At 42.4% G+C, this 21,905-nt stretch overlaps 1 protein-coding gene across 1 annotated transcript in view; it reads right to left on the bottom strand.

Annotated features, from left to right (window-relative positions):
• CNTNAP1 (contactin associated protein 1) overlaps window positions 1-21,355 on the bottom strand; it is a 143,387-nt gene extending 122,032 nt beyond the window's left edge. The window contains exon 1 of the mRNA XM_073683594.1: window positions 21,090-21,355. Coding sequence (XP_073539695.1) covers window positions 21,090-21,153 — 64 coding nt within the window. The 5' untranslated portion in view covers window positions 21,154-21,355. The remainder of the gene's footprint in view (window positions 1-21,089) is intronic.
• Window positions 21,356-21,905: the final 550 nt, after the last annotated feature.

Below are 21,905 nucleotides of genomic sequence, written 5' to 3'. Positions count from 1 at the left end.
CACATACATTATGGAGTTCATCTTTACCCCTTCAGGGATCCTAAAGGGGCCAACAATCTCTCTCCCCATGATTCCAGCCCAAAACATTACTCCACCTCCTCCTTGTTGGTGCTGTAGCCGTGTTTGCGTGGGGTGTCCATCAACCAGCCATCCTCCACTCCATCCATCTGGACCATCGAGCGTTGCACGGCACTCATCCATGAACAAAACAGTTTTGAAATCAGTCTTCATGTAATGTTTGGCCCACTGGAGCCGTTTCTGCTTGTGTGAAGTGGATAGAGGAGGTCGACAGGATGGCGTATGCACAGCTGCAAACCTCTGAAGGACCCTGCATCTTGTTGTTCGGGGGACGTTGGAGGCACCAGCAGCTTCAAAAACTTGTCTGCTGCTATGACAAGGCTTTTTTGCCGCTGCTCTTTTAACCTGACGTAATTGCCTGTAGGAAAGAGTCCTCAATTTGCCCTTATCAGCACGCACACGTGTGTACTGTGAATCAGCTACATACTTCTTGACTGCCAAGACACTTCATCCTGATCATTGCACAATGTTGATTGTAGTCATGCCTTGACCTAAACACTCCACAATTTGTTGCTTCTCAGCAGCCGACACATCCTTTTTCTTTCCCATTTTGGCAGAAAATGTAGGCTGCTTAATAATGTGGGACAGCCTTCTTAAGTAGTCTTGCCTTTCATTGGACACACCTGCCAAACTAATTAGCACAGGTGTCTGCAATTGCTTACAGTGATATAAAGAGCCCTGACACACATCACCATCAATGAGTTTAACTGACAAACAAATTCTTCCCTTATCACTCCTAAACACTTTTTGCATAATAATTTGGAACACAGTGTACATGTGCTTTTCCACAAAACACCAGTGGTTCACGTAGTGAATCTTACAGTTCTAACTTGCCAACCGTGGTCTGTATGGAGTTGTTCAATAAAGGGCCCAAAATGAAGATAACATAGATGAGAGAGGTCTCTATGAATAGGAATTCCTAAGTATTTGATACCCTGTGAGGGCCAGGCAAAGGGAAAGTTGGACTGGATGGAATCCTGTATGGATTTGGGGAGGGAGACATCGAGGGCCTCAGACTTCGCTGCATTGATTTTAAAATTTGACCATGTAACAAAGTGATCTATTTCAGCCATAACAGCATGGATGGATATATGTGATTGAGTGATATATACTAGGACATCATCAGCAAATAGAGAGCACTTGTACTCGGTGCCTCCCACCTCAATCCACCTAATATTGGGGTCATGGCGAATTGATGAGAGCAGGTGCTCCGTCACTAGGATGTATAAGAGAGGGGACAGAGGACATCCCTGCCTTGTCCCATTGGTGATTGTGAAAGGTGATGAAAATGTTCTGATGCACCCCCTGGGCCTTGGGACACCCGGAGCCGGACCCTTTTAGGTGGATGCTGGTGGTTGTAGTCTCCGTGGCGGCGACCCGGTTCCGTGGCTCAGGGCGGTCAAACCAGTGGCGGAACTATTTATGTGGTTTTGATGTTTAAATGTCCGAGTATGCCACCCGTGGATTGCGGTCAGAGTGAACCGCCGCTGCAGGGCAGACCGCTGAGGCTGGTGTTGTGGTTGCAGCAGAGCGTAGCATAACTCCCCACGGGAGGAGTATAGCCTCAGGGCAGTGTATGCGGAGGATGGGGGTGATGGTGCAGGGCAGCAGCAGTAACAACACGGAGTCAGTGATGCAGTCCAGGGCCTTTACTCACAGTTCTTATTATCCAGACCACGTCTGCAGGTAACGGCTGCCCACGTCGTACTGTGCTCACCAGGTGAGGGGCTCAGACAACTCCCAGATAACTTTGGAGCGCTTCACAGGACCCCCTTTGTGTGTCCTTTGTCTGGCCTTTCTTACCAACCCTTCTGTCCGGCTGCCTCGGGCCTCCTCTTGGTAAACTTGGCGCCAGTTTCCCTGACCCTATGTGGTGCCTTCCTAGCGGGTGTAGCGAGGGGCTGCGCCACATAAAATGTCACAGCCTCCGGTTTCTAGCTGAGGGTCGTTTCCTGCCTCCACTAGTTTCGGGGACCGGTCTCCCCCTTTGGCCTGACCCCTCCACGCAGGTGGATTCGGGCGTGAGGTGGCGACTCGCCCGTCCGCACCCCTGGGATCCCTTCGTTCCTCGTTCCTGGAGCCTTCTCCGCTCCTCTTCCTTCCTTCTCCCTCTTCCAGGCCTGGGCCTCTGTTACTAGGCCCGCCTCCGGAGCAGAGCTCATGCAGAGCCCCTGCTCCCTGTCACTTCTGCTCAGACTTCTCTGCACTGAACTAAGATGGTGCCCACCTTTTATACTCCCTTCTCAATGCACCCAGGAACTGCTTCCTCCCTGCTCCTGCACTACAGGGTTCCCCTTCCTCAGTGTTCCCTCCCCCCACTCCAGCCAGGGACAGGGACTGTCGTGCCCATCTCAGGCACATTGGTCGCCCTGCCCCACGGCAATGTGGTGTAATGCATGCAGGTGTCGGGTCCTGATCCACACTCCATCCTTACCTGAGAGTGAGATATCACACCTCTGGGTGAGGTGCAATACCTCTGTAGCAACTGAGCCCTCAGGGTGCTACAGTTCCATTTATCTTCAGCCTAGGTGACGTATTGCTATACAGGGCTGTGATTTTGTCTATAAAAGGCATAGGCATAGGCATAGGCATAGGGGCTGAGACTGGCTCGATCCTTATAAAAGCTTTTTAACTGCAGCAGCTTTAGTGTACGCTACTGGAGCTGGAATTACGCGGCTGCTGGCATGAGACTTGCCCTCCAATAGATCCTTGTAAATGGATTTAAAGTGTATTTATTCAAATTAGAGAGACAATTTAAATTAAAAAGCTTAGAGCTGCCTCCACCACAGGGGGGCTCGCTCGACCCACCAGCGGACAGGCACCAGTATTGGGAGAGGGGGGCTGGCCGTCAGGGTTCACCGCGGCTCTGGCACAAACCCGGCGACACGGAGGTGGCACGGGCAGGAGCGGACTGGCCGTGTCGGCTTCTCACTTTTTGGATTTTAGAAGGGCATGACATGCCTATATCTGTGTCTCCCCCTCCTTTTACTCCTCCACCTCTTTTCTTTTCGCATGACTATATGTACTTGTCACTTTTCCATGTGTTAGTTATGTCTTCTGAGCAGTTTGTCAGCTTTTGGACACCTTTGAAGGTGGTTTCTATGTGTTTCTATGTGTTTTTTGTTTGCCTGCCATTGGTTTTAACGGTGTTCAAAGGTGTTCGACGAACAGTTCGACGAACAGTTCGGCGAACACACGGGTGTTCGACGAACCGAACCGAACTCGAACACTACGGGGATGGCTCAACACTAGTCTCCACTCCCCTTTTCCCTAGTGTTTGGGCTTCCTCCCGCTCTTCCCTTCGTGTTACACTTATTCTTTCTCACACCTTGCGTGACACAGGGTGAAGGACCTTTGGTCAAATGACCATAAATTCACTAAAGGTCCTTCTACACTTTCGACTTCAGAAATTGCACTGATAATGCAAGGCTGGCATTTTCAGTGCAGTTTCACATAGAAGTAATCCTAAAACATAAGACTCCATCTCTATCTACAATACTACCGCTGAATCATACAGATGTGTATTACATTACCTTAGCTTGTTCCTTTTGTAATGAAGCGTGCACTAACCAGGCAATATCTTCACCTCTATCTGGACCATAAAAAGACACCAACATGTGGGAGAGTGTACACATTCATTGTGCAAAATGTATCAATAGAGAAACCCGTTCAGATGGTGCGGCCAGCAATAACAGATGTTTTGAAGCTGGTGGAATCACTCTAATAATTGCAGTTAAACATTATCCGAGTTAATCCTTATCCAAGACATCCCCCACTGACATCTGTCCTGCTGCCTCCTCACTTTCTGTCTCCAGTCCTTTCTAAGCAGCAGATGGATATGAATTATTCCACTGACAAATGCCTGCTTTCCAGGTTTAAATACCACATCCGCACATTTCACCGCAGCCAGCCCACATAGGACTTCTAGTCCACAATCATACCTGACCTGTGCAGCACTGCAGCTTGCATTCGACATATATATATTTATATAGATATATATATATAATATATATAATATGCAGATAAGATACAGCAATGGTTCTGAGATGTCAAACCAATGTACTGCAGCTCTAACAATCAAATGACTCCCCACGTTTTGATTTAAAGACCATCCTGCATAAGATTCATTTAGGGATTGTCCACTGGATGAAAATTATTTTTAAACGGGCTCAGACTGGTCAAAAAATGTATAGAATACTCTCATTGATCCCCAGCAGCTCCCGTTCCAATGTTTACGTGATGATCCCCTTTGGTCTCTACTTAGTTATGTCTCGACACCTTGAAAATTGTGGCCAATGAATATTTGGATCATATGCAACCACACTTTTGTGAGCAGACTGTTTGACACCTTAGGTTTGGTATGTGACATCTAATGGATCATTATGCGCCATTCTCCTAATATGACGATCCACTGGTGAAGAGGTTTGCCTCTGTGCATCTCTTGGTGTTATTCCAGTCTGATGTTCTCCCAAAAACTGGGACACTCAATGTTGAACAATGCTGACAACTTGGCCTACCAATGCTGTGATCTGCTGGAGTGATAAACCAAAGTATCTCAGTTCAAGAATTATATCCCTCTAAGTTTGCGACAATCGGCGATAACTGGCACATCAACGAATAGGAGGCATCGCACAATCATCCTACAAAACTTGATCCAATTTTTGAGGTTTCATAATGTGCTCTCATTCTGTTTTTTTTGCCCCTTCCAAATTCCAATGCTTGAAAATGTGATCATTTGCAGATCTTGGCAACAACTGCTACTTCCTCGATTTGCATTATCTTATGGCTTGTTCTTCTTGGTGTTGGAATTTTGAGGAGGCTAGATTTTGTTCAGTTTGTCATCATTTTGAACTTCTTTTCTTGCTGTCAGTAATTGGACACATTCATTAATTAGACGGCCCTCCTGACCTACTTGTATTTTTCACTCAGCTAAGGGTTTGTTGCATTTCGCATTCTTCCTGTGCTCTGCACTGAGAATAGCATTGGGGAAGACTACAGTTTTGTGCCTACCTAAAAAGATGGACAATGTCGGAACAGAGGCGAGATAGGGTACAAATTGAGTCTGTCTTCCTCATTATCGAGAAAGTATCCATTATGGAGCTAATCTGAATCCAATTTTTTTGCAGATATATTGTAGATGATAACCCCAAAGAAATGCTCAGCATAGAACACAATAAAAATGTATTTCTTGCCTAAGAGATATTAGGAGAGAGATTTGCACTGTAAGGCTGCGTGCCCATGATGCGTTTTTCATGCATTTCCGCAGCGGAAACGCATCAAAAACGCATGGTAATCCGCACCCCATGGTCCCCAATGGCATTCTGCAATGTCAATGCACATGCTGCGGATTTTTCCGCAGCGTTTCTGCAGCGCAAATAAATCCGCAGCATGTTCATTAATTTTGCGGAAACGCAGCGGAAGCGCCGCCATTGACTTGCATTGAGACGCATAGAATCCGTGTCAGTACATTAGAGATTCTATGGGTCTCTATGTGCGGATGGTACCCAGTTCTGGAGGAGAGGAGACTCTCATCCAGACCTGGGTACCATTGTACCTGTGAAAAAAAGAATAAAATAATAAATAAAGTTTATATTCACCTGTCCGGAGGCCCCTGCAGCGCTTACCTTCCAGGACCTGAGATGACGTCGCGGTCATGTGACCGCAGGCTGTCTCACGAGATGCCGGCAACCCGGAAGAAGCCAGGACGAGCGCGACAGCACACGCGGCGGCATCGGAGGTAAGTATAGCTTTATTTTTTTTATTTTTACGGTCACACTGTATAAATCCATGCCGTTTGCATGGATTTATACAGTGTGACCTAGTTGTCAAGCACTTTCCAAGTGATGCTATCACCTGGAAAGTGCTTGTCAGTCCGCATGCGGAAACACATGGGTTAACGCATGTGGATACGCATGTGAATCCGCATGTATTCCGCATGTATTCTGCAGGAAAAACGCATACACAATCTGCATGCGTTTTTTCTGCCAGGGAGATGCAGAAATTTTCTGCTTCATTTCTGCATCGTGGACACATAGCCTTACTGTGTTAAGCCTATAGAATAGACAAGGGATAAACAGTAAGATCTCTATTCATTAAGATTGGCGTCTTGTATGCCAGTCTTAATGAAGGAAACCGAGGAGTAAGATGTCACAAATTCATTAAAGGGAATCTGTCCCCTGATATTTGCTATCCTATCTGAGAGCAGCATGTTGTAGGGAAGTAGACCCTGAATCAAGTGGTGTATCACTTACTGGGCCACTTGATGTAGTTTGGATAAAATCAGTTTCCTCTGCTGCAGATCTACCAGTGCTCTGAATGCTGAGCTCTATATAACCCAGCGCTTACCTCTGATTGGCAGCTTCCTGTGTATACTGTGCATAGGCAGAAAGCTGCCAGTCAGTGGTGAAGAATATGGAGAACTACATGACATCAGGTTTAATAGTCCAGTATTGATAATTTCATGTTGATAAAAACAGTAACTTTGTCAAAACTACAGCAAGCAGCCCAGTTAGTGACACATCACTGGAATCAGGGTCTCTGTCTTTATATTATGCTACTATCACAGGGATACCGCGACAGAGAGAGGCCAGAAGATCACGTTGCCTGGTTATCTGAACTGCTGCCCTGGTTATAACTGCTTCACCATCTTATTTAACAGTGCAGGTTTTTCCTTGCTGGCAGTGTACGGGTTAATCAGTTCAGTTGAAGCTCCTGGAGCTCTCCAACCTGGATTGTCTCAGCTTTCAGTGTTGGCCACTCCCCTCTACTATATATGCTCGCCCCTAGTAATTGGTAATTGCCAGTGATTGTTCTTTCTGCCTGGTTAGGAGTTGGAGGTGAAGTTCGTGTTTGGAGTAGGCATTTGGAGATTTGTTCAGGAGATTGTTGCTTGGAGTTTTGTTTGTGTGCACATCCTCCTCCTCTCCTATTTGGTTTCTCCTACCTATGTCTCCCCTGTGTTCCACTTTTTTGTTTGGTGAGTGTATTTTGTATGATTGTTACTTTCATTTATCTCTGTCCATCTTCCCTTGTTTGTCTTTTTAGTGCTATCCTATGCACTTCAGCCTCACACCTCTCTGGGTGGGGGAGGGGACAGATAAGGGTAAATACAGGAGCATTGCAAGGCACGTGAACCCCCAGAAGTAATCCAGAGGACAGGAATACACTAGGGCACCCCCTAGTTCGAGGGATTGGGTAGGCGCCCACAGTTCCTAGTCACTCCCTGACAGCAACTCTCAGGTTGCGTGGCTAAAACCTGGTGACAGATTCCATTTAGGAAACGTATCTTTAAGAGGCGCATTATAATAAACTTGTTGGGCTGGCTTTGCCACGCCCCTTTCCAGCTTTACCCATTTTTCTAAAAATTGGCATTGCAGGCTGGGTCTGGAATAAAAATTTCAAAAGTTACAAGATTTTTGGGCAACTTTGATATTTTTGCAACATGGCAAAAACTCCTAGATAAATCAGGGCCTTGGTATTGTACTTCAAATTGCTGTGAATTTGCTGTGCAGAATCCACAGCAAATTCTGAATGTGTGAACATGCCCTTACCGTACAACTGTAAACCTCTAATTTAATGAAATATTTTGTTGGATTCTTTATTACTGAGCTATTTCCTCCTAGATACAAGGCCTCTAATGGGTTAATAACCACATAATATGGTGCCACATAGTGCCTATGTTGTGTGCCTTAGGCCTTATACGTTTTCAATCCACTTTTGGTTTTTGGCTCTGGTAATAAGAAATATTGATGAAGACTTTAACTGTGTGAGCACCAGTCTAGTAAAAGCTGCATGTGCTGTGTGCACTGACTAAGCAGAATTGAAGATGACTACATAAACCTGAGTATTGTTTCTCTAACACAAAATGGCACTATATATGCAGATTTTATCTACCTGTGAAGGTTGTTTTTAAGAATTGGTTTCGGCTGACTATTTGATGCACAAGATTTACAGTTTCCTCTTTGACTGAGGAACATGAAACAATTTTGACAGCTCAATTCTGTTAATCTGTATCTGTCATCATGGCACAAAAAAGAGACCTGACAAAAGATATAAAACACTATGAAAAATAACATCTTCTCAAGTTCATTTACCAGAGAGAGCATCCAAACTGAGGTTTCAAGGAACATCGGGGACTACTGTGTGCATACCTGAAAAACAGGACACATTTTTGCCCTGGCGGAGTCATTGACTTCAATTAGTTCAACGCATGGAACACTCAGTTTGACCACTTTGATGGTAGTCTCCATCTTTTTAAGCCGGACGTAATATGATTTAGACATCCTGCACTCAACATACAAGAGTACAATTCACAGTCTATTAACAATCTAAGTTCTAGCTTCTGATTTTTCCATCATCACCATATGTAGAATAGAATATGAGGTCATATTCAGGGTTAGATATTATACCTAGTTATTGGAGATGAACAAATTGATTCAATCAAAAAAAAATGTGTCAAATTTTTAAGGAATTCGCTAAACCCGGTGAACTCAAACAATTTAGGATTCGCTTTGTATAAATTGTCTAAATGCCCGCCACCATTTTACACATTGATAAAGATTGTATCAGCCAAAGCAAAATCACATGACCTTGTGCAAGCTTCAGTATACTGCCTTGCAGATATCACATGGTATAATGCAACCAGGAGGACTTTTAGTAGCCTGTATAAAAGCAGAAGCAGGAACTGCAGCATCCATTTTATAGTGAATCTGGATAGTCAAAGGACGTCACAGCTTAGCCATAGATAGGGAGAGAAAGTCATAAAATACTGAACAAACTGCCTAGATAGTGGGTGACAGTACAGCAGTGAAGAATGTTAGTGTGTAAAGAAAAGTGAATAGTGTCATACACATCTTTTCAGGGTAAGTGAAAACTTTGGAGTACTTTCGATTCATTGGAAAATTTGGGGAAGCTGGTGAATTCGAATTTCAAAAGATTCACTCATCTCTAAAAGATATACTGTATATGTGACATTTTGGAAATGATGACAATATTATGGTGAGCTAAAAAGTAAAAAACACAGGAGGTAACAAGAGGAAAAGGCTGAATAATGCAGCAGTCATGTTTTACTGTGCAGGGAGCGTTCATGCTCAGTCAGCATCGTCTAGATTCTGCTTATTCAGTGTGGACAAGATGCAGAGACCTTGCTGACATAAGGTTTTCTGTACTGCCCTTCCAGGAAGTAACGGCACAGATTCTCCCCAATGATATACTCTATCTAGAGAGTAAACCTCTGTCTCTTTTGCAATCTATCAAGTATTACCGTTTCCTATCTGAAAAATCCGTCAGATGAAAAATGCAGATTCTAAAAATAACTTCTCCGCCTCCGATAACGTAGGAAACATGATAAGAAACAGTTATGTAACATGCAATATAACAATCCTAATTAGAAATTTGTAGAAAGTATTGCAGGAAATATTTACATTGTTACGTTTAATACTTACCAATGAAAAGGATCATTTAAATGTCTTTACCCTAAATTGTCAATTTATTCATACAATTCCAACAGGAATTACAGAGGAATGTGGACAATGTGGACTTTTTAGAAAGATGCTCCAATACTGTTATCTTCATAAAATACATATGAAAGTAGAAAGGTCAGAACAGCAAGGAAACAAATCGAACTAGACATCGCCATAACAGGAAATATCAATTCACACCTAGAAGCGACCTTACTGTTCAATAACTATTAAAGGGAATCTGTCAGGTCCCCCATGGCCACGATGTCCTGCACTGGACATATTTTAGGGACAGTGAAGAAGACGTCAGTCTCATAGATGAGGTTGTGATTACAGGAATAGACGCCTCGCCAGACTAGTTCTGGCTAATTCGCATATAAAGAGCAGTACAATAAAAGTGATTTTGGTACACGTATTATGATTGTTTTGGGACACCAAGAACTTTATTATAATAAAGCAATAAGTCTGTACTGCATAATGATAGTGGTTTTGGAATATGATTCATTCCCTTTAAAAGGAATCTATCACCAGGTTTTTGACACCTAATCTGAGAGCAAAATGATGTAGAGAGAACGATCATGATTCCAGCGATGCATCACTTACTGGGCTGCTTGCTGCAGTACTGATAAAATCACTGTTTTATATGCTGCAGATCTACTAGTTGTCTGAGTGCTGAGCTCTGTATAACCCCGCCCACCCCACTGATTGGCAGCTTTCTATGTACACTGTGCATAGGCAGAAAGCGGCCAATCAGAGGTAGAGGCGGGGTTATATAGAGCATTTTTTATTGTTTGTATTTTTTTTTAAACCTAGACAAATCCATCCATTTAAGGTTCTAATATTTTTAATCCCTTAAGTTTTTTGGGCCATGAAGACATGGTTATTTTATTAGCGAAACAACATTTTTTTTTTGTCAGTCACCATAGCTCTATGAAGACATTTAAGCCAAATTATAATTTTTAAAGCACCACTCCAGCATTTGTTTTTTTTATTACACTGCTGGAGTTTATGACGAATGTCTGTTTCCTGCCTCGCTCCGATAGTCTTTTTCTGTTTGTGACCTATTTGATCGCTACAGTGTTTGCTGGGTGAGCCAGAGCTTACTTCTCAATCTAAGATTATGAGAGCCAGAAAGAGGCCAGTACAAGGCTTCCATAGACTTACACTGAGAGCTTATGACCGTTACCTCTGATTTCTGATAAGTCAGAAGCTGCAGTCAGAATATTGCGGATCAGGACTAAAGATGCGCAGGGAATTGCAGAAGACGACAGCTGGTAAGTATAACACTAGGGGGCAGGGAACATGAATTAGTGATACCACTGCAGCGGTGAAATAAAAAAGATGCCAGAGTGGTGCTAGAACTGCCACAATTTAGTGTAAATAAAATGTGCTGAAAAAATGTAGGTAAGTTTTTGGGATGAAAAATGGTAGAAAACTATCATTCCCTGTGTGGTATAAATGACATGTTACATTTATTATGCAGGTCAGTGCAGTTATGGAGATATCAAATTTTGTGAGGCAAGGTTAACAAAAACAGGAATTGTGGTACTGTGTTTTTTATTATATTTCACTGATAGTGGAGTGGTAATTTTATAGTTCGGGTAGTTAAGAATGTGGAAATATAATTTTCTTATTTTTTTTTCACTGAAAGGGATTTTTTTGCATGTTGCATTTTTTAAGCTGTTTTATATTTTTAATATCTTTGTATATTAAATTTCTTTTAGTTCTACTAGGCAATTTGTAGATTGTAGCTTTTATTAATCACTGCAATAGTTTACCTTAGTTTATTAAGACTGTCAACTTAACACTAATATGCATGCTACTAGACACAAAAAGGTGCCCCAAGATGGCTGATTGGGGGTTCATTCTTAAGCCCCTGGTTGCTATAGCAACCTATCCGCGCCACATGAACAGTGGAGGGAAGAAAATAGCATGACAAAAGTATCCTCTTCCTTCTGTAAAACACTTAGATGTCATGGACAGCATTGACTGAATTACCTAAGTGGTTAAACAACCAGTACAGGAATTATCTCCAATTCTGGCCATTGCAGCAGGAGCCTGAGCCATGATAGCGCCATATATGTACAATGGCTATCCTCAATATCCTGGGGGCTTCATCATTTATATACAGCAAGTGGTTAAAGATAATGTGATGTCAATAAAAGAGTCCCCCCCTCAACTAAAACCATATTTCAATCCAGTGGCGGACCCAGACAGAAGAGGCTCCTGTGCAAGAACAATATTTGGGCCCTTTGCAGTCCAGTAGCTCATTATAATACACAATGCTACCTACTTTGGAGGTGGAGTATGCCCCTTACCTCTTGGGCCTCAGGTTGCACCAATGGTATGTCCACCCCTGTTTAAATCATTTAATCTAAGAGTAGTTGCACTTTAGGCTTAGAGGTTCTTTAACAGCTTCTGTTTAATTACATTCCCTTAGGAATATCTAACATGATGATGTATTTTATTTTTAGTTCGCTATTGCACTATTTTCCAGGAAATGTTAATTAAATGCAAAAGAAAACCATTTCTAAATTATGTCTCCTCGGATAGGGGCAGAAACAGCTAATGAATATTCACGAGAGGGCAGTTTCATTAAGAAACACAAATGAAAAACCACGAAGACCACAAATTAACTGAAGATAATGTAACTCTAAACCAGAGCATAAAGGCGTAAAATATTCCCTCCTCGATACTTAACACTAAACTGACAACTGGGTATTACCCTTGTCATTACCACTGTCAATAAGGTGTGACCCCAAGTCGTCTGACACCCAATTCAAACACAGACGGCTTTGATCTCCTATTTTCAGGTTTATATTACTTTGTTGCTAACCTTTAAAATATCAGTATAATATGATTGGCCTATGCACAGAATACAAAAAAGTGTATAATTCCTGAAGAAAAGTAACACAAACTACACTTTGATTTACTTTTGCTGTTTTTATTAATTATAACACTAAAATATAACCCCTCATCATTCATAAACGGGATAACTTAGAAAGCCTGAAAAAAAAGGATTTTAATTCTGTTGCATTTTATTACAACATTAGTAACACCTCTTGTTTTTCACATGTAACATGAAGAATTAGAACAGGGACCAGGTAGGAATTATATGACTGGCACTGATGAGGCAATGGAACTGAACTTGAATTGGGAACAAGATAATTGGTATTTACTCAAGTCATCTGGACTGGTAGTGATGGGGCAATATTATGGGGGCATTGTGGCAGCCAAATAACTAATAGTCCTTGGGAGATATCGGGATACCTAGAAAGTTAATTGTGGCGTTCACACCACTAACGTATAACCATTTTCTGTGAATGACAATGATGTGATCACGTCGTGGAGGACTCTGATGACTCAGTTACAGTTATTGGCACTGTTGAAAATCAATTCAGTAATTGCAACTTATACTACTGAGCTATTGTTGTGTGGGAGATTAATTTGCTAAGTTTGCCTTCAACAAAATAAAATAACTTTTTCTGACTATATGTCCCTGTGAGACATGAGCATGGCCGGGAAAGTGTAAGTTGGAGTTGATAGAAATAAATAGCCTTCATTGAGTTGATCAGACTTTGAGAAGTACACGTAGTGGGGGCTATGACGGAAGTAAGCATATGCCATGTCATTGTATCAGCATTAAAATAAAACAGTGTATTACTGGGAATACTCTTAGCAGCTCATCAATAATGTAACAAGAAGTGATTAGATGGTGAGATAGGCAAAATTATTGCTGGCAGGACATCAGGAACAACATAAGATGGGTTTAAAATGTTAAGCTAAATGGATAGAGTAGTAAATAACCCACTTACCGCTTGTCCGGGGATAATGGAGATGGTACATGCAACATACATGAAGGCCAACATGAAATGGAATGGATAGACCAACAGGCAGGAGTCAAAAAGAAAAACAAAACCCAAGTGAGACCGGGTTCATGTTGGGCTGTTTGGGTGAAATTTTTAGCTTGCTGTGAGACAAATACACTGAAGAAAAAAGGTTGCGTTTTCTAAGGTTATTGAACTAGGGTATATGCACACGGCGTCTTCTTCAAGCACATTCCACCTGCAATCCACCTGAAAAAGCTGCAATTTTACAGCAATGTAAAAACGTTATTGCCATGCACATGTTCAGCCTTTTGTTACTTCTTTTAAAGGGAACCGGTCATGTCAGTTGGAGCGTGTAAACTACCCCCAGGTTGTTGTTAGTGATGCAATATGCATCACTAACATGCTTTTTGCATTAAAATCGGTGCTGTAATTTTTTGTAAAAATCACTTTATGTACTTATATCTTACTTACTCGTTTAGTCATAGGGATGTTCCTTTCCTTATTCAGTCCGGCTTGTCCCGCCCACTCGATTTAAATTGCCCCTGGTGTGCGCCGACGCTGATGCTGTGACCCACGCTTGCGCAATGTGTATTGAAAGACAGCGCATGCGCAGTGATGATCGGCCCCAGCGCGTGCGAAGTGATGACCGGCCCCAGCGCGTGCGCAGTGATGATCGACCCCAGCGCGTGCGCAGTGGTGATCGGCCCCAGTGCGTGCGCAGTGATGATCGGCCCCAGCGTGTGCACAGTGATGATCGGCCCCAGTGCGTGCGCAGTGATGATCGGCCCCAGCGTGTGCACAGTGATGATCGGCCCCAGCGCGTGCGCAGTGATGATCGGCTCCCGCACTTTTGGTTTTGGAAACTGTGAAGTGGTTAAAAGAAGTAACATGTTCATTCTTTGTGTGGTTTAACTTGGAAAGTACAGGGAAAAAATGACGGTGTCAGAACCACCACAGAAAACAATGGCAAAATCACAAGTGAAGCCACTCCAGGAAAAAGACTGCCAGCTTCGCCTTGGACAACTGTCTTATTTCTGATGGCGAAGCCAGCACATTGTCTGCACATACCCTTACTGAGATTTAGATATCACTGCTTAGTCACAAAACCTTTTTTTCAGGTTGGGACTTGTGGCCATGCTGCAGGCACTGACCTAATACTCTTCTTTTTTTTGTGTGTCAAGTTCTGGTTTTAATCTAAAGACCTGTCCCAATGGGAAATTATTGCAGGAACATAAATATGGTACACTCCTCAACATTGAAATTGCAACACCAAAAAGGAAAAGTCATATCATATATGACATATCAAGTCATATATTGCATAGCACTAACATGTCTATCCTGTGATTTCCAGAATGTCATATAAACAGTAAATATATTCCTGCTCAAGCTGCGGCTGCCATTTAATACATAGCCAGACAAACAAGTTTGGAAGCTGCCATATCCTATAAAGTGACACTGCAGAAAGATGAATGTTAACACTCACTAGCAGCATTTAACATAGCACAGACTGATAGGAAGTTACACTATGAATTGGCCTCAAATACTTAAGTCAGTTTCACATAAGTGTAACATAGATGCATTTTTATACCAGTATTATGGTCTTGCATGTCCACTATAATCATTTGTGGGCGGCCCGTATTATACTCGTGTGAAACTATGTTACTCTTGGATGTATGGGTCTCACTACAACACAACATGTGGCTGTAGGGGCACAATTATTTTTGCTTTATTGATTGCTAGTGGGGTAAAATTTAGTTAAGCTGTAAGTCATTGAGAAAGCAGCATACAACCCACTTTCATCCAACCCACTCATGGTCTCTTAATAAAATGCACTGATTTTCTGTACTCAAATATTTCAAATGATATGGAATTTATCCATAAGAACTTAGATTTATATTTTTAGGATTGTTAAAAAATAATTAGAATTGTAAACCAAAATGTAAAACTTTAGTCTTAAGACCTCTTTTCATGTGGGTTGATAATGGGCTGATTCATGGGATCAAGGGTCTGTGTAATCATGGGCCTGTGTAACCATGGCAGCGATCATGGGCCTGTGTAATCATGGCAGCAATCATGGGCCTGTATCTCAACGGCATCGATCATGGGCCCATGGGCCTGTATAATCATGGCATTGATCATGAACCTGTGTAATCATGGCATCGATCATGGGCCTGTGTAATCATTGCAGAGATCATGGGCCTCTGTAATCATTGCAGAGATCATGGGCCTGTGTAATCATGGCATCGATCATGGGCCTGTGTAATCATTGCAGCGATCATGGGCCTGTGTAATCACGGAATCGATCATGGGCCTGTGTAATCATGGCAGCAATCATGGGCCCATGGGCCTGTATAATCATGGCAACAATTATGGGCCTGTGTAATCATGGCATCAATCATGGGCCTGTGTTATCATTGCAGCGATCATGGGTCTGTGTAATCATGGCATCGATCATGGGTTCTGTGTAATCACGGCAGCGATCATGGGCCTGTGTAATCACGGCAGCGATCATGGGCCTGTGTAATCAAGGCATTGATCATGGGCCTGTGTAATCACTGCATTGATCATGGGCCTGTGTAATCATGGCATCGATCATGTGTTCTGTGTAGTCATGGCAACAATCATGGGCCTGTGTAATCATGGCATCGATCATGTGCTCTGTGTAATCATGGCATCGATCATGGGTTCTATGTAATCATGGCATCGATCATGGGTTCTGTGTAATCATGGCAGCGATCATGGGCCTGTGTAATCATGGCAGCGATCATGGGCCTGTGTAATAATTGCAGCGATCATGGGCCTGTGTAATCACGGAATCGATCATGAGCCTGTGTAATCATGGCAGCAATCATGGGCCCATGGGCCTGTATAATCATGGCAACAATTATGGGCCTATGTAATCATGGCATCAATCATGGGCCTGTGTAATCATTGCAGCGATCATGGGTCTGTGTAATCACAGCATCGATCATGGGTTCTGTGTAATCACGGCAGCGATCATGGGTTCTATGTAATCATGGCATCGATCATGGGTTCTGTGTAATCATGGCAGCGATCATGGGCCTGTGTAATCATGGCAGCGATCATGGGCCTGTGTAATCATTGCAGCGATCATGGGCCTGTGTAATCACGGAATCGATCATGAGCCTGTGTAATCATGGCAGCAATCATGGGCCCATGGGCCTGTATAATCATGGCAACAATTATGGGCCTGTGTAATCATGGCATCAATCATGGGCCTGTGTAATCATTGCAGCGATCATGGGTCTGTGTAATCACGGCATCGATCATGGGTTCTGTGTAACCACGGCAGCGATCATGGGCCTGTGTAATCACGGCAGCGATCATGGGCCTGTGTAATCAAGGCATTGATCATGGGCCTGTGTAATCACTGCATTGATCATGGGCCTGTGTAATCATGGCATCGATCATGTGTTCTGTGTAGTCATGGCAACGATCATGGGCCTGTGTAATCATGGCATCGATCATGTGTTCTGTGTAATCATGGCATCGATCATGGGTTCTGTGTAATCATGGCAGCGATCATGGGTTCTGTGTAATCATGGCAGCGATCATGGGCCTGTGTAATCATGGCAGCGATCATGGACCTGTGTAATCACGGCATTGATCATGGGCCTGTGTAATCATGGCAGCGATCATGGGCCTGTGTAATCATGGCAGCGCTTATGGGCCTGTGTAATAATCGCAGCGATCATGGGCCTGTGTAATCACGGCATTGATCATGGACCTGTGTAATCACTGCATTGATCATGGGCATGTGTAATCACGGCATCGATCATCAGGTCTGTGTAATCATGGCAGCGATCATGAGCATGTGTAATCACGGCAGCGATCATAGGCCTATGTAATCACGGCATTGATAATGGGCCTGTGTAATCATGGCATCGATCATGTGTTCTGTGTAATCATGGCAGCGAACAGCTGATGAATAAGAAAAATGTGATTGTTGCAGATCTAAAAATCATCGTTGTTGGAATTACATCTTCTTTTGTAAACAGGGAATGTGCTTCTGACAATATACAGTTGTGCTCAAAAGTTTACATACCCCGGCAGAATTTTTCCTTTCTTGGCTTTGTTTCAGAGAATATGAATGAGAACAAAAAAACTTGTTCTCCACTCATGATTATTGGTTGGGTGAAGCCATTTATTGTCAAACTACTATGTTTTCTCTTTTTAAATCTTAATGACAACCAAAAACATCCAAATGACCCTGATCAAAAGTTCACATACCCCAGTTCTTAATACCGTGTATTGCCCCCTCTAACATCAATGACAGCTTGAAGTCTTTTGTGGTAGTTGTGGGTGAGGTTCTTTAATTTCTCAGATGGTAAAGCTGCCCATTCTTCTTGGCAAAAAGCCTCCAGTTCCTGTAAATTACTGGACTGTCTAGCATGAACTGCGCGCTTGAGATCTCCCCAGAGTGGCTCAATGATATTGAGGTCAGAAGACTAAGATGGCCACTCCAGAACCTTCACTTTGTTCTGCTGTAGCCAATGACAGGTTGGCTTGACCTTGTGTTTTGGATCGTTGTCATGTTGGAAAGTCGAAGTACATACCATGCGCAGCTTCCGGACTGATGAGTGCCAAATTTGCCTCCAGTATTTGCTGATAATGTGCTGTATTCATCTTTCCTTCAACTTTTACCAAGTTTCCTGTGCCTTTGTTGCTCACTCATCCCCAAAACATCAGCGATCCAGCTCCGTGCTTTACTGTAGGAATGGTGTTCCTTTCACCATAGGCCTTGTTGACCTATTTCCAAATGTAACGTTTATGGTTGTGGCCAAAAAGTTCAATTTTGGTTACATCACTACAAATTACTTTGTACCAGAAGTTTTGATGCTTGTCTCTGTGCTGTTTGGCATATTGTAGGCGAGATACTTTGTAGCATTTGCACAGTAATGGCTTTTTTCTGGCGACTCGACCATGCAGCCCATTTTTCTTCAAGTGCCTCCTTATTGTGCATCTTGAAACAGCCACACTGCTAGTTTTGAGAGAGTCCTGAATTTCAGCTGATGTTATTTATGGGTTTTTTTTGCATCTCGAACAATTTTCCTGGCAGTTGTGGCCGAAATTTTTGTTGGTCTACCTGACCGTGGTTTGGTTTTTACAGAGCCCCTTATTTTCCATTTGTTAATTACAGTTTGAACGCTGCTGACTGGCATTATCAATTCCTTGGATATTTTTTTGTATCCCTTTCCTGTGTTATACAGTTCTACTACCTTTTCCGGTAGATCCGTTGACAATTCTTTTGCTTTCCCCATGACTCACAAACCAGAAACGTCAGTGGCTGGATGTAAGATGCAAGAGTCTGTCTGGATCCCAGAAACTCACTCAGCTTTTATGCACACACACTGATTACAAGCAAACAGATCACACGTGAGGCTGTTACCTTTAGTAGCCATTCAAACCCATTTGTGTCAAATTCTGTGCATGTTATCAGACCAAAATTACCAGAGTATGTGAACTTTTGATCAGGGTCATTTGGATGTTTTTGGTTGTCATTAAAATTTAAAAAGAGAAAACACAGTAGTTTGACAACAAATGGCTTTACCCAACCAATAACCATGAGTGGAGAAAAAGTTTTTTGTTATCATTCATATTCTCTGAAACAAGGCCAAGAAAGGAAAAATTCTGCCCGGGTATGTAAACTTTTGAGCACAACTGTACAAACTGTATAGGGACCAAAAGATCGTATCGCAAGGGATCAGATCAGAATTTCACGATTGTTCGGTCTCCATACAGTTTTGATCAGTCCATGTAAAGGAGCATTAAACAAGCACCGATAAACTTATTATAACATCAATCGTGATTGTTATGAGCAGAACTCAGCCCACGTAAACCCACTCTTAGCTTTAGTACTGCAGCTCCACCCTTGAAGGTCCTCTAGCAGCAGAGCAGTCTAAATGAGGTGATATCACTACATCTTCTGCAATAGTTATGGTTTGTGCATAACAAAATTCTCCTTATGGAAAGTTGAGAACTGATATTTTGGATGAAGCAGGGTTGCAGGTGATGTGGTTATGGCATCTAGTTCTGAGCCACTGACTTACACGTGCATACATTGGATCAAACTACACCTCACAATATAGAAAACTTTTGAGGTACAGTATACAGTGGTAGAGGTTGGTTGTTTGGCATATCCAATTTTCAGCCAAAATTAATTTTTAATCCCCATCCTCGGTCCACCACTGAGTCTCTGCTGATACTCCTAGTCGCAGGTATTGGTTGCAGCGTTAACGACACGTCAACAGTAGCGCTGTAGACAATAAGCGAGTTCAGTGGCTCTGCCCATGTAGATGGAACACACCGCTCAGAGCCACTGAGCTCACTAATTGCCTGCAGCGTTGTCAACGTGACGTCAATGCTGCACCCAATAACTTGACATCGGGAATAGCGGCGCAGATTCAGCGGTGGACCGGGGACTGTGAGTAAAGCAAAGTGAGTCCATTTTTTTTTTTACAACAAACTGCTTCCATAGACTGAGATTTTCTGAAAGGGGACAACCTCTTTAACCTTGCATACATGCCTAGCTATTCCTCAACCACAGAAAAAGAAGAGTTACTGACTGTTTTCACTGAATGGACGAGTTATGTTTAACCCTCATCTTATAGGTACATTATTCATAAATGGAATGAAAAGGAAGATATAACAAACATAATTTCTATGATTGCCATTTCAACTACATGTACTAAACCTTGAATAGAAGAAATCTATGGTTTCCCTCTGATACAGAATTCGCAAGATTCATTCAAGGCTCTTACATCAAACAGCCCCAATTTACGTGACACACAAACTGTGTCCTTCACCCAGTAAATGACAACCTCACTCTTCCTTTTGAACATAAAGACAAGGTTATACCCAAAGGTAATGAATGCAGGTAAGATGGTGAGAAATAAAAACCTGACTGGTGACCCAGGGCTGCGAATGTGCAGGGCAGGGTGGTGACGATACTGCAGTAAGGTCATATGGAATAAAGTTCTGCATTACAGTCCATTGCCCCTTTCCTGACTCTATTGTCTCTGAAAGCATCTGTTTGCAGAATTTGCAAAAGTTAAGGGGTTAATCTTCGTTGAAAGAAAAAAAAATGTAAATCAGCCGCCTAAACGTAATATTTAGCACAGTTAAAATTAATTACTTGTACTGATAACTGCGATTAGAACCGTTCTGGTTGCTTAGCAATGTCATTTTTTTTTTCACAGACATCTTTAGATACATATTAAGAATTGTTATGTGATTTCTCTGATTCTTGGACAGGACCCAAAAAAACACCCACAGAAAAAAAAAAAAAAAAAAGCAATGACTGCAGATCTGGCTCAAAACACCGCAGTAGGAAACCCCCAAAAGCCCATCAGATATGGTGCTTCTAGAAGTCACAAAAACTGATGCTCCAGGACTTCCCTAAAATATTTGTGTATAAGGGTATAGACAATAAAGAGTCAATATTTGGACAGATGGTGAATGACAGTCTGTACAGAGCGAGGCGGGCTGCCTCTTTATTAGGATGTCAGTGTTAGAAAGGCATGAGCAGGGAAGGCTGGGGTATGGGATAAGGAGTGCTGCAATGCAGGGCAGAGTTTGGTGTGCCTCATGTGCTCCCAGCACTGCATTGCAGATCACAACTTTATCATGCCAGCTCGCTCCTTGCAATAACCAACATAATCTATTTAAGTTTTAAGAAGTAAATGCTACATCTTGCACTTACCTGCCAGGGTTAGATGTCCTCCATGTAGTGCAGCAGCCCATGTGAGCAATAATAAGGGATACATTTTTTTTTTTTCCTCTGGCAATTTAGAAGCTTGAAGCTTTAGACATGAGCTGGTCCAGAGGCTTCTAAAGATGCATTAAGCTGGGATACAGGAGGGAGGATCAGCTTCCTCTGTACTGAAGCATAGTAGCAGCGCAGAGCTAAGAGTGCTTAGTCTATCATTCCCACACTGTGACACAGAGCATCCTAGCAAGGCTGGGAGAGGATCACATGACTGCCTTCCAGTGAAGCCAGAAGGAAGACATCTTTGTCATGGGCTATTTACTTTAAGGCTATCTTAACACACTACCTTTTTAGGTTTTAAAAAAATAAAAATTGGTAAAAACAGCCTCTGTATTTTCATGTTTTTCCTGACATTTTTTTCCGCAGTTTTTATTCCTCACATTTCAAATTAAGGTTTGGTTTTTTTTTATTTACACCTCAAGCTTAACCCCTTCACCCCCCAGCCTGTTTTCATCTTCATGACCAGGCCAAATTTTACTATTCTGACCAGTGTCACTTTATGTGGTAATAACTCTGGAAAGCTTCAACGGATCCCAGTGATTCTGAGATTTTTTTCGTGACATATTGTGGTAAAATTTCTTTGATATGATTTACGTTTATTTGTAGTAAAAAAAAAAACCTGAAATTTGACAAAAATTTTGCAATTTTCAAACTTTTAATTCTTATGCTCTTAAACCAGAGTTATATCGCACAAAATAGTTAATAAATAACATTTCCCACATGTCTACTTTACATTTGCATCATTTTTTA

The sequence above is a fragment of the Phyllobates terribilis genome, unplaced genomic scaffold (genome assembly GCF_046119375.1).
Source record: "Phyllobates terribilis strain yellow unplaced genomic scaffold, ASM4611937v1 Scaffold_5__5_contigs__length_657084704, whole genome shotgun sequence".
Taxonomy (NCBI): Eukaryota; Metazoa; Chordata; class Amphibia; order Anura; family Dendrobatidae; genus Phyllobates; species Phyllobates terribilis.
Note: the sequence above shows the minus strand (reverse complement) of the source record. Positions and strands in the feature narration are given on the sequence as shown.